At 41.9% G+C, this 19,135-nt stretch overlaps 1 protein-coding gene across 1 annotated transcript in view; it reads left to right on the top strand.

Moving 5' to 3' along the window:
• Positions 1-19,135, top strand: part of AFG2A (AAA ATPase AFG2A) — a 179,886-nt gene that overhangs the window by 52,490 nt on the left and 108,261 nt on the right. The window contains exons 13-15 of the mRNA XM_090288766.1: positions 2,998-3,051; positions 4,846-4,925; positions 13,476-13,602. Of these exons, the coding sequence (XP_090144892.1) occupies positions 2,998-3,051; positions 4,846-4,925; positions 13,476-13,602 (261 nt within the window). The remainder of the gene's footprint in view (positions 1-2,997; positions 3,052-4,845; positions 4,926-13,475; positions 13,603-19,135) is intronic.

The following is a 19,135-nucleotide window of genomic DNA, read 5'->3' on the forward strand; positions in this document are numbered from 1 at the left end:
ACTACCCTTCCTTAGTTGATACTGCTTGGGCTTTCTAGAGAATTCTGGACCCATGTCACATACCACTTCAGCTTCTGGGGTTGCATTTTGCAGGCCATCACCCGGGTGGCATCTGTCAGTATGTGTGTGGTTCTGTACAAAGTCACATGGTCCTCAGGGTCCCTCCCGAAGTACTTCATCACTGCTTGTGAGTAGAATGTCAGTTATTCCAACCCAGACTTTCTTCACGGTGCTCAATTCTTAGGTTAGATTTTCAAATGTTCATTTTCTTCTGCTTTGTTTTTGGAGAAAAAGCATTGTTTCTTCTCCACAAGTTTCCTGTAGCCCACCTCTGTGTAGGAGAGGAACAGCCCTTCACTGGTTGAGGCTGTACACTGTATTTCTCCATCTTCACCGAAATAGCATGTCTGCTTGCCTGTATATCAGACATTTAACACATATTGATCTTCCTGTTATCACTAGCCGGCTATTGATTGTGTCCTCTGAGATTATGAAGGGTCATAACCTCATACTTCCCAGCACTGATGTCCAAATCATGTTCTTTTTTATCATTTCTCCAGATTTGCTGACTGCTTGCCTTCAGTTAAGCCAGATAATTAGAAAGAGAATAAAGGCATTGGCCATATTGCCTACCTAAAGAAATATCTTTACTAGATTGCTTTTTCATATCATGCCCTAGACTTTTACGGAGAGTTGTTAAAAGAACAGTAACAGTTCATACAGAGTTGGGATGATAATAATTATAATACAGACAACACAGACACCAGTAATTTCCTTTCTGATTATCATCAGGCCACACTTGTCTAATTAAGTCACCCTAAAAGGAATAAATTCTGCATAAACATTTCTTACCCCTTCCTCCTCACGCTCCCCCTCTCCAGCGTCCTTCAAACCCCTGCCTGGCAAAAACCCATTCTCCTAATTATCTAAAGCTTATTTCTTGAGTGGGCTCTGATTCTTGTTTTATTGTTCAGTTTCTCAACTTCATGCAGAGTCCCCTTTGGGGAAAAGTGCCATGTGTCATATGAAAACGAATCGCACCTCTTTGTTCATTTGCCTCTCTATTACAGATTACGAACAGGCAGACCGTGTTTTGCACTGCAGTGCAGGACTGTAAAAATGATCACGCAAAGTGAAACCATGCGATAATAATCTTAATCAGGAAAAGTCCAACTTTTCCATGACCTTAAATAATTCAGCAAAACGTTAAGAACTCTGACTCTTGTTTATAAATGTGTAAGGCAGTGCATTTGCCTAACAGCTTTCTCGCTGGTCTTTCTGCTTCTAGCTGCCTCCTGAGTCCAGCCTTTCATTCACAGTTTGACAGTATTGTTCTCCGATTTATGAGGACACTACAGTTTACACATTTTTGTATTAATCAATTTTTAGTTTTTTTTTCAGGTTTTTGTTGTGAACAGTGCTTCAGTAATATTCTTGTACATTAAAGTAGAAGTTCTTGTCACTGGTCATCTTAAACATTACTGTATATTTTAAAATTGTTTTTAACTGTCCTTTATTTTTTTTCTTAATGTTTTGATCAGTTTGATGTGTAATGAAACCAATTTTACCATAGGCTTATTATTTTCCAAGTTATTTTTTTATTGAATTTATTGGGGTGACATTGGTTAATAAAGTCATACAAGTTTCAGGTATTCAATTCAAAAATACATCCTCTGCATATTGTGCTGTGCATTCACCACCCCAAGTCAAGTCTCCTTCCATCACCATTTAACCCCTCCTTTATCTGCTTGGCCAACCCCTTCCCTCTGGCCGTCACCCAGCTGTGGTCAGGGTCTGTGAGTCTTCCTTTTTTCTCTTTGCTTAATCCCTTCACCCTCCTCACCCGGCCCCCAGCCTCCCCTCTGACTGCTGCCAGTCTGCTCTGCGCAGGCTTGTTGTCTTGTGTATCATTGAGAAGTCGGGGAGCTCTGAAGAAAGACCTTCAGTGCTTCTCTACAGTCCAGGTGCACTTTCGTCATCTGTTTGGTGCATCAGAGGTCTCTTCAGTTTCTTCCTGAGTCTTGATGTGTTTCCTGTTTTTGAAGGTACAGAATAAGTCAGCTGAGGGCTCACCTGAAATCTTACTCTCTTCAGGAGTGTTCTCGGCTTTAAGCAGTTCCTCTTCTGTGTTTCAGTGGCATCTGTGCATGTCTTTGTCCTCGTACGTGTCACACCATATGATAATTACCTTTGTGAAATGGGGTCTTAACTGAAACTAAAGATCACCTCGACCGATGTGCGGCATTAGTTTCCATTCTGCTGCTTTTTTTTTTTAATTGATGAAAATCGTGTAGGATGTACTCAAGCCAGTGCCTAGGTGCACCTCCTTACTGTCTGGACCCATGATGTGCACAGGATAGGACACGACCTTGTTCAAAGTAAGGTGTTTGGTGAAAGACGAACACACGCACACACACACACAACACACATGCCATCTGGTGGACTTGGAGTTGTGTGGGGAAGAGTGTCAGCGGAAGCCAGGTGCTGGGAAGAGCAGTGAGTGCGGTGAGAGCGTTCGCGCCGCTGGCAAGGACGCCTGCGTCAAGGACCACCTTCAGACCAGTATCTGAGGGGCCGAGTTGCGGCTCTCAGGCAGGGTTTTCTTTTCTTCTTTTTTTTCTTTTTTTTAATATCCTGTGATCTGCTGATCTAGTGGACTTCGACCCTAACACAGGGACCCACTCAGAGCAGGAGTGGCTCGCGCGTGCTGGTCCTCCAGGCCAAGCGGCTCCGTCCTCAGTGCGCAGCAGCGTGCCTGATGCAGAGTGAACGCATGGGCGGTGGGCGGGCAGGTGAACGAGACGTGTGCGGTCACAGCCTCGCCTTGTGTTGGTGTGCAGTTTTCGGAACGTGAAATAGCTTTAATTTTTGAGGCACAAACAGCACCCAGTGAAAATAAGCATGTGGAGGAACTAGTTTAATTAAAAGCAGATCCCTCCCCCTTTCTTATTTAGTGCCTCTTTCCTGGGACTGAGCAACTGTTTCTTTCTCACGCAGGGGCCTGAGCTGATGAGCAAGTACGTGGGTGAGTCCGAAAGAGCCGTCAGAGAGGTAAGATGACCCCTCAGGGCAGCTCTGCCCGAGAGCCGCGCGTAGGTCCTCTGTGTGGGTTCCCCGTTGCTTTGGGTTACAGATTTTTAAATTTCCAAATTCAAAGTCTAGTGGCATGTTTTTTCTTTAGGCAAATATTATTTTGTTATTTAAAAATGCAATTTTGATCATCTGTAATACTTTGTTTTTAAGCCTCATAGTATTAACCACCTTTTAGTTTTACTGAAGATTTTTTAAACAAGTACCGGCATTTCATTTAAAAAATGGACATGTTTATACTTACAAAGAACATGTGATCTCAGAGTGATATTTAAATTTTTTAAACTAGGTAGTCCTTTAAATCAAATAAGCTTAGTATATGAAATTCCTCTGTACTTTCCTATTTTACTTCTTTTACCTTTGCCTGGGGACTTAGTGCATTTCCTCCCACCCCCACACTCTAAAGCCCGTGCCTGACTCGCGGCTGCTCCATACTGCAGAGGCTACACGTGCTCGGTTCCCGTAAGATCAGGGGCTGGGGTCAGGGCCCTGCAGCAGGCTGACCCCAGGCTCGGCTTTCCCAGGCAGAGCGGGGCCTGTCTCACAGAGAAGCTCAGCAGGGACAAGAGCCCACAAATAGCAGTGGAGTGGGTGCTCTGCATTTGTGAAATACCTGAGTATTAGAGATTGGAATACTTTCTTTCCATCTGAGAAAAAATTTAATTTACTTTTTTTTCCCTTTAACATGTAGATGATGGTGATTGTATAAAAATATTAATTAATAGTGATAGCACCATCATTGATTAAAATAAAAAAGATGATGTTTCTTAATTCTACTGTCTTAGTAACTGTTTTGCATTTTTATACTTGGGACAAGAAAATGGGTGCCTAGGTCACAGGTAACAACCTGTTCGCACCTGCTCCTCCTATGCCTTTTCTAGCCTGTTTCCACCTGTCACCCTTGTGGCCATCTGGCCGGTCTCCGACGTTCATAGTCTGACTGACTTCTGGTCTAACCAGCCTGTGGTCTCCCAAGTTTTGGCCTTTTTTTTTTTTTCCTTTTTGTCCTGGCTGTACATCGACTGTTCCTTTCCCATAAAGTCTTCAGTGAGGTGAACGAAGGGTATGGCTTTTGAATTCTCAAACTTAATTTGTTCCGGAAAACTGTCCAAGAGCGATTTATTTGAAAACCAAATCTCCTTGGTTTGTCACCTGAGAGACGTGTGACTGGTCACACAGGTATCGGCATGAAGGGGTTGGAGTTTTGTTGGACAACTGAGACGTTTTTTCCTGGAACAACTTGGTTGAGAACCAAGACAGTGAGGTTTGACTGTGTTTTATAAGCTAAGCTATGGTCAGTTTTACACACTTATGGTTTTTCTTTTAAACATGTGTTTATGATAGTTAATACCTATCATTTACTGAGCTTTTACTATGTTTTAGACATTGTGCTAAATGCTTTGCCTTATATTTTTATTCAGTTCTTAAAACAGTCTTCTGAGGCTAGCATTTATCACTGTCCGCATTTGAAAGGTGTGGAACTTGAAAGTCAGAGCAGTAAAGTTACCGCTGAAGGTCGCACAGCCGCTAACGCAGCGGAGCTGGGGTGTGAGCGGAGACTGAGACTGCTCGCCCGCGGTGCCCCCTGCCTGTGGGCGGACCTCTGGGCGCACGCTCCTGTCTCGGCTGAGTGCAGTGTGTGTTTATTGGGCCGATTGTCGTGTGCATAGTAGGTTCAGTTCTCAGCAGGTCAGACTAAAACCAACGACATTGGAGTTTGCTGACCTTGAGCTAACATGACTCTCTTCCCACCAGATCTTCCGCAAAGCGCGGGCCGTGGCTCCTTCCATTATTTTCTTTGATGAACTGGATGCCTTAGCGGTTGAAAGGGGCAGGTAAGCAATAGTTTATAGGACTGCTGTTAAACATTAGCAGTTACAGTGTAGAGCAAATCACATTTCTTATGCCAATTTGATTTATTAGTACATTTGGCCCAAAAGAAAACATTTTGCATTTCTGTAGTTTTTTCTCTTATACCCATTAAATTATTTCATATATGTAATTCCATATACAATTGAAAAGAAATACTGATATTCATTTGGGGCATTTGAGTTAACTTTTACAGTTTTTTATCTATAGGGACAGCTAGCACTGTTTATCAAACTTTGAGTTGGTATAAACGTACATATGATTATAACTATAAGGTCAATTAAGCATAATACATGATAGAGTAGAACCCAATTATAATAAAAGGTGTTATTACACAAATTTTAATATTCTCTGGATTAAATCATGTTTCCTATTAGGTATAATAGAATAGAAATTAGTATTAATAGTTTTGTTTCTAAATCTCAGGCAATAAAGATAATTATAACAGTTTTAAGTGTATGATCATATAATCATATATACACATATATATATGCCACAGAACTATAAGTGTGATCATTTTTTCTCTATAAATATTTTGAGGTTCTTTAAGGAATATATGTACAAGTCCTTCATGTTGGAGAATGTTAGTTTGTGTGCTTTGTGCATAGCTTCCTGACAAATATGTTGATATAAAAGTTCACCCATGGTAATGACAGTGCTGGCAGAGGGCACCATGTAAGCCATGGGAGTAAAGTCGGTGAGAAGCATGGCCGCTCTCGTCCTTCCTGGGAGCCTCTGACGCCTCATCAGATGAGAGCGTCAGCTGTCATGAGGAGCTGGGTAGGAGGGAGCTGCCCTGCTCCCCTGCCTGGTGCATCCCTGAGATGCCCTCCAGTCTTTTTATTGTATGAGTTAATGTACTTGGGCCCTTTTGTCACTTGTGAGGGGAGATGGCTCAACTGCAAACAGCTCAGATTCACCTTAACTACAAGAGGAGGAAAGGGAGCCAAAGAAGTTAGTTGATGCAGTGCAACCTGCCACATTCGTGTGACATTGGGGACCTCTGTTTTGGAGCCTAAAAAGGAACAGGGTGTGGGGGATACATTGTTAAATCTGAACCAGATGGGAGCAGATTCTCATAAAACACTTTTGAAATAAAATGGTGTGAAAAACCAGATAGGTACTTGTTAGAAATCTCCTGTTTTTGCAGGCAATTTGGCTCAGTAGGAATTTGCTAGATGCTAATGATCTGTATCCTTCAGGTATCATTTTCTCTAATAGTGTCCATCGTATTCAGTACTGTAGTCTTCCCTCCTTCAGTGGCTCATTCAAATCAAGTGCAGGGGAGTTCTGTGCAGTTTCCTTTGTACAGAAATTTTGGGTCAAAATTATTTGACATTTCAGAAAACAAAGAGGAGACTGGTAAGTGAATGTATTGCTAAGGGTCCAAAGCAGAGGGTTTTGATTGTGCTTCAGTTGGCGGCGAGTCTCGTTTAGTTTGTTTTTATAACCATAAGAATTTCATGAAGTGATATTCTGTTTTCAGGGGGTTTTTCCTCCTAATTTTGTGATGAGCCAACATTGCCTAGAAAGTGATTTTTTAAATCTAATTAGGTTGCTATTATTTGAAAACTAAAATAAAGCCTCCATATGTATGTTGTATGTTTTTATTTCTCAACTATGTGAACAGTTTCTAGAAACTGTAAAAACAGCTATTGATGGATACCAAAAGTATAACATTTTGAAGATACTAAACCAATTTTATGCATTGTTAAAGAAATGGAAACATAGAAAAATAGAAAGTTCCATAAAATAGGAGGCATTTCTACATAATACTGGGCTCCAGAAGAGTCATTGCTTTCATTTGTTCAAACAGTAACGTTGAGATAAAAGCCATATGGCTGGTCCAGAAATAACAGTGTAAGAAGACTGTTTCTGCTTATAAAGGTTTTAACTTCCAAACTTAAGATGTCTCCTAAATTGAGCAGAGAATTATGATATACACATACTAGTCCTTACTATCCTATGCATGTTAAACCAATTAATTCAGACTCTTTCAAGTTACTCAAGTTCACCCTGAAAAGTGAGGGTTGCAGGTGGCTTGTTGTGAGTGGAGCGGGGACTCACTATTTGCTTAGCTTCAGGAATATCTGCGCTTTCAGGCAGAGACCTCCTCATGCTTATAGAAGTGCCTAATTACAACCACTGTTTTCTCCTCCTTCCTGCCATTTAAATTTCTTTGGGACTTGAAAGTAAATAAGCCTATATCTCTATCTGCATGCCCATTTAAATTATGGTTGTTCCGAATAAGATCTTTTTTTTGTCTTATTTCATCTTGGAAGTTGGCAGAAATGTAAGATTCCTTTTGCAAAGTGCTTCAGTGATCACTAACATTTGGGAGAACTGGAAATGCCATTAAAGTGGAAAATAGGGAATATGGGAGGAAGTAAGACACTGAGGTAGGGAAAGGGTTTGAATTATACATGAATTATACAGGGCTGATCATAACATTCATTTAGTGCTTATTGTGAACTAGAAACTTTTAAGTGCTTTATGGTAAAGAAAAACCTCACAGAAAGACTCCTGCATTAATGCGGAGTAGGATATTATACAGTTGACTATTGTCTTCGCTGCTCTGCCCCACCTCCCAGCTAGCTTAACTTTCTACCTTTTTCAAGGTCCCTAGTGGAGAGAGGGGAGCAAGCTGGGCAGTAATTCACTGGTCAGCCTTGTCTCAGGCAGCGGCCCTGTCGTCAGAGTGGATAGCTGTAGGGAGCCCCGGGGACTGGATTCCCTTGGCCTGGCCTCCAGTGACTAAGAACACGGTCACTGGCTGACCTGGAGTTCCTAGGGCAGAACTTCCTTTGTCGCAGACACTGGCTGCCTCCTAGTCCCAGACTTCAAGCAGAGCTAGAAGGCGTCTCTGTGGGAACATATCTCTGGAACTTCGAATCACTAGCTGGAGAGGCCCATCTTGTTTCCTTAATTAACTTCCAAAAAACGGGACTTGCCTTTGTCACTCGCCATGTGGTGGCCCTTTGTTGCATTCAAGTCATCACAACGGCCCCAGCAGGGGTGGCCCTATTCCCACCTCCATTTGACAGGTCAGAGGGCTTAGGCACTTAAATGTGTCCATATCTTACTCCTGTATCACTAGTAGCAGAGCTGCAATTTGAGTGGGTATTTCCACTCCAGAGCAGACCCTCGGCAGCCCTTTTTGACTTGATGACCACACCACAGACTCCGGAATACCAGGGCTAAGTAGTTAACGCTCTTACCTCTCAAGCTTGTGTTTATCGTGAGTTTTTCTCAGTGACTTACATAGGACTGACACTGTCTGTCTAACTCGGCTGTTGTTAGACTCCTGTCAAGCATCCGTTCGTTCACCCAGTTAGTAAACATTTACTGGGTGCTCATTCTGCACCAGGCTTGGCGGTGGGGAGAAAATGGTGAGCAGGGCCCAAGGCAGTTTTCTTAACCTCCCAAAGCTGCAGTTTCTTCATTTGCAAAATGGAGTTAACAGTAACAAAGTCTAGGTGGTTAGAATTAAATGCGTGTAAAGTGTTTCACAGAGGGCCTGGCATTTTGGAACCACTTAAAAATTTTAATGTTTCTTATAATTTCTGTACAGATATTTTTATAATAATAATTTTCATATAGATAGAAATACAGTGCAAGAGATAAAAATGAGTCCTGCCCTACAGAGTTTATATTTTAGTGGAGGAAACAAGCATTTTGGAAACTAGAAGAAGTGTTCTCTGAGTGACAGGCACTCGGAGATTTCATCAGTCTGAGATGCGCTTGGTTGTAGGACAGGTCATTATTAATGCACCACTACTGAGGAAGAATTAGCTTTAAACTGTGAAATGGTGCTGGCAAATCACCAACTCCAAGAGACATTCTGATTTCAAAAATTTTAAATGTGAAAAATGTTTGTATTTTAGAAAAAAAGAAAGACTTGTTATTTGGATAAAAGAGAGGGTGATCTCTTCTGTTTTATAAAACTGATGCTATTACATAAAACCTTTTGGGATATTGTTTTATGACTAGAATTAAAGAAGACTGTATTAAAAAATGAAAAGGGTTAAATGCTCGGTGAAGAGCTGACTGTCTCCTGTGGGTGCTGCGGAATCTGGGGTATCACCGGCCGGTGCCTGGGGCGCCTGTTCTGCACTGAGTAGTCCACGCTGGGGTCCCGCGTGGCGGGCTGCGGTTAAACAGGCGGCAGTTCCCAGCCAGCTTCATTGCAGAGTGAGGCCTCCATTCGTGGAAGCCTTCTGAGGAGAGCTCTGAGTTGTAAAATAACGGTCAGGAAATGGGGCTGCCTTTTCTGTAGTATATTAAGAGTGCGGGGAAATCCATGCGTTCATGACACTAAGCACTGTAGAAGTTTTGTAGGCCTCATTTCTCTAAACGACACTTGCAAGGAGGGTTCTAAATTATTTTAATGTGATTTTTATGGTCGTTTTTAAAATTTCATAAAATCATAAAATTTATAGCTGGAAAAATTCTTAGAAGTCATGCAGTGCTCGTTTTTATTCTCCAGAAGGAACAGAAGCCCCTAGAATTAAGAGAAGAGGCCCTCTCCTCCTTTGGGGTCTTGACAAGATTAGAACTCACGTTTTCTGACTTGGTGCTCTTTGAACAACCTCATGCACTATCAGGATTTGTATGTGTCTGTATATCTGGGTAAAAATTATCTAATTATGTAAAGAATATTACTACGTGTAACTAGGGTCTGCTGCATGGGCAACAGCAGACCCTCCATATTACCCTGCCCAGGCTCTGTAGCTTCAGCGTCATCGCAAGATGTCGATTCAACACGGGAGGAGACAGATACCATGTCACTCCCGAGTCGGACTGCACAGCCATTCTTGGCAGTGCAGATAGACTCTGAAGAAGCTACACCATTGTCTCTCGAGACGGACGGCTGCCGACGACGACGTGTAACTAACAAAATCCACCTATTAAAAATTCTAACTACTATATTTTGTATGTCTGTGTTTCAAGTTTCTAAATTCAGTCCCTGTTTTCTGGTATGCATAGTTTTCACATTGGTAAACTTAATATTAAACAAATGCTGAAGAAAGCAGCAAAAGAAATGGAAAGTGTTGAATGGATTTTTCATTTTAATAGTTTCATGACATACCTCAGAGTTCTGTGAGTATTTTGTTTTGTGTTTGTCTGTGCTAAGCACTATAGCCATATAGATTAAACGTCTGACTTTTCTTTGTGGGCCGGCTGCAGCATTTGACTTGGAACTGGGAATTAGTGTGTTGTCCTCATAGGACAGGTAGTTTCTCTTATTGTATCTGCCTTGGCTTTAAAATGAAAGTGTGCTTGCGTTTTACACCGCCAAGAGCATCTTCATAGGCAGCGCTGTGTTCAGGGGGCGTTTCTTCGGCTGGCTTTCTTTAGGTCTTTTTTAGGTCTCCTCCAAGCCTGAACAATGACTGCAAGTGTGGGAGGTGGGTTTTAAGAAACAAATTCAGATGCCTACCATTTGGAGTTCTTTATGACATTTTAAAATGTATACTAGAAAAATACTGAAAAATTTAAATTAGATAAACGAGGTGGTCTATAATTTAGAAATCATGTGAGATAGGGCATTTTATTTTATTGGAGGAGTTGAAAAGGAAATAAACATCGTTTTAGTGAAATATTGAGTATCGAAAAATAAAAATCAGTGTCCTAATTACATTACATCACAGCAGTGAGATTTCTGTAGCAGGTCAGTTGGTACGTTTCTGACTTTGAGGGACACACAGTCACCGCTGAAACTGGCCACGTCTGCTCCTGTAGTGCGAAAGGGGCCCTCGCGCGTATGTGATCAAATACAAGGACAGTCGGCCTGCTGGGCTTGGTCTGTGGCTGTAGTTGATTGAACTCTTTGGAGATATTGAGTCCCTTTGGCCCTTGGGATCATGTGAGTTTTGAGTATGAATAATTTGGAAAGTGGCTTGACCTCTTAAGGGAAAAGAGAATGAATGTTTTGGGAAAGTCTAGCTTTCAATGTTTTCTGCAGCTGAACCTTTTCCTCCCATATTCATGTTGACTATCTCTAGCAGATAATAAAGTTTTATAAAATGATTTCATTATGTTAGTGATTACACATTTGTTTTCTAACTTTTCCTGGTAGTTGATTTCCTAGGATGTCAGTTTTATGGTTTTTGTTTCCTGCTGCAGCTTTGAGATTCAGCCAAGAATATTTCTCAGCCCATAAAACATTTCACTGTGCTGTTCCCCGGCTAGTGCTCAGTGGTCTGTGGAAGTACAGGGTGAGGCAGAAGGGGCTAGTGGGGATCCGGGGGTCCCGCTCACCTCGTCTTCTGCGTTATTTACAGCCACCATTTCCTCCGACAGCAGATAGCAAACTGGACAAGGATGAGTTCACATCTTTTCATTTCAAAGTGCCTGATTGGGGTGTCAGTATTGTGTTCCTGAATATGCCTATTTCTATTCAAAATAAATAGGTTGACTTTGGTACCATCACATAATACCGTCACAGAGTTCTAAAACTAGAAGGATATACACACACACACACACACACACACGTATATATATGTATATACACACATATATGTATATATATGTATATATGTGTGTATATATAATGTAATCTAAATTCCTTGTTCCTACTTGCCAATAATTATGAAGTCCTCAGGGGAGCAGAAATGTCAAGTACAGTGTCTACCGAGCAAGCACCAAATGTTTATTTCTCAAATAAGGGAATGAAGGCGCAGAGAAGCTAGAGATTGGGTTCACTCAGCTGGTTCTTAAGAGTCTGGCCTCACCAGGTTTTAGTGTCTTTTTTTTTTTTAATTAAACATTGGGACTGTGGGATATTTTGTGACCTGTATTCATGTGCATAGAAGCATCATCATCTTCATTATAAAGAAGCGTATGAATGCTTTGGAATCCCGGACGAGCCCTTCGTTTTCACTGAGAAAACCAGACTGCACATCTACCAAGCCTGCATACTCAGCACTCTCCTCTATGGCAGCGAGACGTGGACCACCTACGCAAGGCACGAAAGGAAACTCAACAGCTTCCACATGAGGTGCCTGCGACGCGTCCTGCATGTCGCCTGGCAGGATAAGGTCCCCAACACCGAGGTGCTGAAGCGAGCCAATATGAGCAGTTTGCATGCAGTTCTTAGCGAGAGACGCCTCAGGTGGCTCGGCCATGTCAAAAGAATGGATGCAGGCCGTATCCCCAAAGACCTCCTCTACGGCGAGCTAGCAGAAGGCAAGAGGATGACAGGGCGCCCAAAACTGCGGTTCAAAGACATCTGCAAAAAGGACATGACACAATGCTCCATCAATCTCAACACATGGGAAGTTCAAGCAGACGACCGCCTAGCCTGGAGGCTCGTGGTCAGGCAAGGTACGTCACGTGCAGAGGCTGCGCGCAACGAGGAGGCGGCCCAGAAAAGATCGAGGCGGAAGCAGCGTCAACAGCAGCAACAACGGCCATCTGCCTTCACCTGTACCAAGTGCGGCAGGGATTGTCACTCCCGAATCGGACTGCACAGCCATTCTCGGCGGTGCAGATAGACTCTCAGGAAGCTACGCCATCGTCTCTCGAGACGGACGGCTGCCGACGACGACGACGCCAACGATGTTCATTTGTCAAAGAGCTCCAAAAAAGAATTAATGAAGTGCTAAGCAATGCTTTTTCAAAGAAATTTCTAGATCATAGGCCTTTGGGATATAATTAGGTTGGATGAGGTCATGCAGGTGGGACCCCCATGATGGGATTAATGTCCTTAGAAGAAGAGACACCAGAGAGCTTGCTCTGTTTCTCTGCCAGCGAGGACCCAGCAGGAGGGCGGCCGTCGCAAGCCAAGAAGAGAGCCCTCACCAGAACACAGCCACGCCGGAGCCCCCATCTTGGACTTGCAGCCTCCGAAACAATGAGAAAATGAGTTTCCGTTGTTTAAGCCCCTCATCTGTGGTATTTTGTTATGGCAGCCTGAGCACACTAATACATATCCCTCCTAAAAATCCTGGTGATAGTATTCTGTTTGTTCTTCATTTATTTTTTCTTCACTCATTACACACTTCCTGGGTGATCCTTTCTACTTCCATCTCTCCAAGTATCTTAATGGCAAATAATTCAAGGGATATAGGTCCGCTTTGGACCTCTTTCCTTTATGTCCAAACCTCAAGATGCCCCACGTGCACTTCAAACCCAACGAGTTGACAGTTCAAGTTCTTTTCCCCCAGTGACTCCATGGAAACTGGTTTACCAGCCTTGATGATTGTGTCTCCTTAATATTTCTCCTATCTCTGCTTCTTTTTAAATAATCATAGCTTTCTTCCCGTTCTTTTATATTTGACTCTCACATGGTGTGCCATTATTGCAGAGAAAATGAACATGGGTGATATAGAGTTTCAGAAAAGATTTGAATATGGTTGGTTTTGGGATATGATAACAAGTAATGAATTTTGAAGCATGCATTTTATATTTTGAAACCGATAATTTTTCTTGTTACAGAATATACAATACTTTAAAAAGAATGGAGCATTTGGGGGTAGGTAAACATACTTTTTAAACTGTATTTTTAATATCAGATCTTCAGGTGCTGGGAATGTGGCTGACCGTGTTTTGGCTCAGCTCCTCACGGAAATGGATGGCATCGAACAGTTAAAGGACGTGACAGTTCTTGCAGCTACTAACCGCCCGGATAGGATAGACAAGGTAAGGAGGCTCTGTGGGGGTTGCGAGGTCAAGAACTGGATCACTTGATTATGGGTTCTTTTTTATGTCACATTATTTCCTAACCAGTTTTTTATTTAGAGGCTACGGAAGGCTTTTAAACTAAAGGAAGTGAAGAGGACAGAGACAGCTTTTATGTTATTGCTTCTGGTTTTGGTGTTAATCAAAGTGTTTTGCAGCCCCTTGAGCTTCCCCTCCTCCATGGTTACAGCAAACTCTCAGTGTATTTCCCTAGAGAATTGAAGTTCTGTGATTTTTTGTTGTTGTTGTTTCTTTCAGCTGATTTTTTTTAGAAGTTATTAACATTTCCATTCATATTAAGATAAAGATTTCTGGCTATTTAGTGCTAGACTTAAGTTATTATTAACAACTTTCTTGGAGTCCTGGCCTCGCAGTTGATCTCAGAGTAGTAAGAATAAAAATGGCGACTGATCTTCCTTTTCTTAAGACTTTACTTCGGCTGTGGCATTAAATAGGCCTCTAGGACTAAAGCAACCTTTTTCAGTTATTGGTACCCCTCCCCCCAGGTCATAGTTTAATAAAGGAGCCAACTAAATTTTAAGTGTCTTAATTTATACTGGATGCATACCTTTTAAAACAAAGATTTAAGTTGAGAGTAATAATGTACTTCCAGAGCTTGAACCAGTTTCTCCTTTTCTGTTAACATTATATGACCTTAGATCCCCTCCCACCCTGTGCACGTATACACAGACTTTCAGTTTTAAAAATGGAATTTAAAGAATGATCCCCCCCTGGCCGCTGTGGCTCAGTGGATTGAGCGTTGGCCTGCGAGCCAAGTGTCGCTGGTTCGATTCCCAGTCAGGGCACATGACTAGGTTGCACGTCAGGTCCCCAGTTGGGGGCGCGAGTGAGAGGCAACCGCACAGTGATGTTTCTCTCCCTCTCTTTCTCCTTTCCCCTCTCTGAAAAGATAAATAAATAAATTATTAAAAAAACAAACACACACAAAAAGAATGATCCTTTCGAAGATATAAAAGGGACTTTTATGTGGAAAGAAAGCCTTACTTGGGTTCATGTAGGTAGGTTCTGTGTGGCAAAGGCCCTCCAGGCGTTCTGTTCCTGACGCAGTGGTGAGTTCTGAGCGTTTGTAGGCTCTGGGTCAGTGCCTAGGCTTCTCTGGTGCCTGGAAAAAAGGGCGGACTGTATCTGACCAAGGGTTACAGAGCGTGCAGAAAGCACCTGCAAAGATGACCCAGTCCTGCCTTTTGGTTTCACAAATAGAGGGTAAATCCAGAAAAATCATTTTTCTTGTTAAGACTACATAGTATTTTTATGACACGTGTCTCCTGGTGACTGCATGGCTAATGAATTCTAAAATTTCTCAGGTTTCCCTCTCTGCGATGCCTAATCTAAAAGTGTTCCTTTTTGGTTTCTTAATATTGTATGTCTTCAGTGTTCCGTACATTTCTTGAAGTAGGACGTTGAGCTTACAATAAACTTCTCTGGGCTCTTCTGAACCAAGCGGTGTGCCTTATCCTGGCTAGTGCTTGTATTAGTTCTCCTGCTGCATAACAGATTCCTCCAGGGAGCAGCTTTGCACAAGACCCATTCATTAGTGTTTCTGTGGGTTAAAACCTGGGCGTGGCATGCCGGAGCTGTCTGCTCAGGGACTCACTAAGGGCTTTTCTGAGTGCAGATGTGGCAGAGTTCACTTCCTGTGATTGTAGCCTGGGAACTGTATGTCCTTCCTGGCTTCAGTGGGGAGCCGCTCTCTGCTCCTGGAGACCACCTGGTGTTCCCCTTCCATCTTCAAAGTCAGCAGTGGAGAAACTCCATCATACTTTGTCCCTCTCGTGGTGTGTATTTCTGTTGCCAGGAAAAGCCACCTCTTAAAGTCTCACCTGATCAGGTTAGGCCCCCTCACACAAAATCTGTCCACCTTTAAGTCAACTTGTTCAGGCCCTTGATTGTATTTGCAAAAGGCCCTCACAGTAGCACCTAGATTAGCCTTTGAATGACTGGGAGAAGGAGCGTGTCTGTCCACCAGGGGACCACAGCCTTGTGGCTGGCTGTACTAGAATTCTTCCTGCCACAGTGCACCTCAGCGTCTTCACCCACAATTTCTCTTCTGAGCACTAAGAACAAATTCTAACTCTCCGAGACCAGCTTATCCTTGCCTGTCGTGACTGTCAACAAACCAGCTCCTTTGAAATGTTCTTGTTCTGTGGAATCTGCTGTCTGTTCTCAGATGCGGCATTTCACTGCCCACTGCCTTGTCTGTCCAGAGTTGTGTCTTCAGGTTATGCATGTAATCTCTCTTAAAAGAGAAAATGGCAAAAGAAGTTAAATTTCCTCTTTAGGGGGAAATTTTTTTGTGTGTTTTATATGTGTAACACTATGTGGAATTGCTCATTTATAACCTGTTTTCTTTACATTTTCCTCTGTAAGACCTAAACTGAACCCCGACTGTTACGTTTTACAGTAAGGTGTCATGTAGCCTAGATATACCTATACCTGGTACCAAAGACCTTGGGAAATTTTTAAGATAAACTTCGAGTTAAGAACTTATTCTTGGGCCTCTCTAAGGTCTGGGACCTTTCTTTGGGTTCATCTTAGAAGTGAAAACCCCCACAGCAGATGACTTCCATTCTCTTTAGGGTACTTCAGTCTGCGTCTCTTGGATCTCTTGGAGAAAAAAAATGCTTAACCAGGTTTGGGGCAGAACTTACCTTCAAAATGTGAGATTGAAAGAACGGAAGTAGTTCTTCTTTACATTTCCGATTTTTTGCATTGTTTTTGTATTTCTTGCCTTCTGATGTTTGCCTTAGAAGGCAGGTGCTGTGTTTCATTAATGGCAACTCAAAGTGACACTCTTCAATGTCACAGACTTTTAGAAATTAAAGTTTGGGAAATATCTTGCCCAAATTCTCATCATACTTTTTGATCCTTCATAAACTGTTATCTTTACTGCCTCAGTTCTAAAAACACTTAATTGTCCAAAATGAATTCACATCTTGTGATTGTAGGCCAGTATTTTTACACACTTTAACACTTTTTAACTAATTAACCTTTTCTTCAAGAGGCTTCAGAGAGACGTGCAAATATATATATGTGTGTGTATCAGTGTGTATACATATGCATGTATCGCATGTACATTCATACATACATACAGACCTTGATTAGTCTTTAAAAATTAGAATTCGTGTCTTAAGTTAATTTCAGATGAGTACATTTAAACAAGATGTTGAAAGCATTTACTATTTTCCCATGTGGCTCAGTTGGTTGGGTGTTGTCCTGCAAACTGGAAGGTTGCTGGTTGGAGCCCTGGTTGGGGCATGTGTGGAAGGCAACCAGTCGATGTGTCTCTCTCTCATCAATGTTTCTCTCCCTCTCTTTCTCCCCACCTTCCCTTCTCTAAAATAAAAAATAAAAACAAATAAAGGAGGTGGGGGGAATGGTTTTAAGGTCATCAAATGATATGCTATGCTTTCAAGTACAACTTTGAATGCAGTTCATTGAAACATGGCCTAAATGTTCTATACCTATTCTGTACTCGTGCAAAATAACTACTTTAATTTAATTTAATTTTTTTAAAGATTTTATTTATTTACTTTCAGAGAGAGGGGCAGGGAGGGAGAGGAGGAGAGAAACATCAGTGTGAGAGAGAAACATTGATTGGTTGGTGCCTCTTGAACGCCCCCAACTGGGCACCTGGGCCCTCAACTCAGGCATGTGTCCTGACTGGGAATCAAACTGGCGACCTTTCAGTTCACAGGTCGGCACTCAGTCCACTGAGCCACACCATCCAGGGCCAAAAACTAACTCTTTTAAATAACCAGAGATTTTTAAAACATATATTTTAATCATTTTTTATTTCAGGTAGAATTTCATATTTGTGTGGAATATGCCTTTTTAAACTGTACTTTTGTTACTACTAGATGATACGTGGTATATCACAAGTCTATTTCCTTTGTAGATTTTCTTCCTCAAAAGAATTGTTACAGAGTATTATTTGTGTATTGTGTAATAGTATCATAAAAAAAAAATTCACACGTGTGATTAGAACATGGTGTCCAAAATCTGCCCTGAATGTACTGGTAAAAACAAAATAGTCTTAAGAGGCAATTTTTAAAAACCAAACAACAATTTCCTGTTGTGAAATGAATAGACATAGTTTTCACCACCTGTCTTGTCTGGAGGAAACTGTAGTAGGAAGAGAACAGGCAACAGAAGAATCAAAGTAAATTTCATGGGCCGGCCTTGAAAGGTAGAGATTTTGTTTTTAGCCTAAAGCTGGAAAGGGAAGGGGGGAAGGACCACTCTAGTGTCAAAGAAATAACACGTTGAGACTGACCGGCTACATCTGATTAAGGCGTTGGGCCTTGTGAATGAGCTAGCTTACCTTACAGCCCTGGCGCCCGTTCGCCCGGAGCCTCTGTCCTGCAGAGCTTGGGTTAGTTAGTGTGTGAGAACAAGGAGAACCCTTGGACTGCCAGAGGAGTGAGATTGATGTATGTGACCCGTATGTTGTGCCTAGCATCTGTTTTGTACACCATTTCAGTTTCACATAGTCTGGGGAAACAGAGTTTCTTGGGGATTATGGAGATGCAGCAAAGGAAGCGAGACTCAGTGCAAGAACCACATTGTTCGGCTTCCTGTTTGGTCGTCTGTAGGCATCAACCCCATTAGCTGCGCTGTCGTGCACTGGGCTGAGGAAAGGGATTGCCGGGGTCCCTGGTGGCGTCTCAAAGCCTCCCCAGACCTCCAGCTTAGAGATGAGTGAACAGGAGTTGCAGCCTCCAGTGTCCGTTTGCTAAGAATGGCAGGAAGTGAAGGACAGATGAAGATGAATGAGACTGCGTGATGTCAAGTGGACACATTGTCTTTAGATTGATGACGGTCTGGATTTCCTCACTCAGCATCAGGAGACTTTAGAACAGCAAACAACTAAATTATTATTGATGCTCAAATAATACTTAAATGCCCAAACTCTAGGAGTTTATATTGTTCTCTGTTAGGCTGTTGCTTGTGTGGCCCCTCTAGAGGAGTATAGTGTTCAGTCTGTTACATTTCATGCATTTGTGTTGAATATCAAGAAAAAATGATCGTGTCTACTTTTCTAGATATTAAACAGCCTCAAAATAGTTTAATTTTATGAGTACTTTTTAATTTAGGCCCTTTGATTACTTTTAGTACTGATGCCTAGTATGTAATAGGCTCTGAATGATTATTATTATTGTAAATATCTGTAATCTATAAACCTAGTTTTCACATATTTGTAGATTTCTAATATTGTTCTCTAAGTTATTTATGGAAACGATTGAGGAAAGAGTTGAGGAAAATTTTGGAAGTTATGTAGAGGTCTGGAATAATTCAGGGCTCAATTATTTTCTAACTTAGTATGTATGTGTCATGAAAGTAAGAATCTAGCATTAACTTTTTTTTCAGTTTTTCTGGGAGAAGAAATGTGCTTGATGAGTTAACTATGACACAGTCTTTTTATTTCTTAAATACTGCAAATTAGAAGTTGGTTTTATGGATATCTCTGTTACAT

This window comes from Furipterus horrens, unplaced genomic scaffold (assembly GCF_987537825.1).
Source record: "Furipterus horrens unplaced genomic scaffold, mFurHor1.1.pri manual_scaffold_10, whole genome shotgun sequence".
Taxonomy (NCBI): Eukaryota; Metazoa; Chordata; class Mammalia; order Chiroptera; family Furipteridae; genus Furipterus; species Furipterus horrens.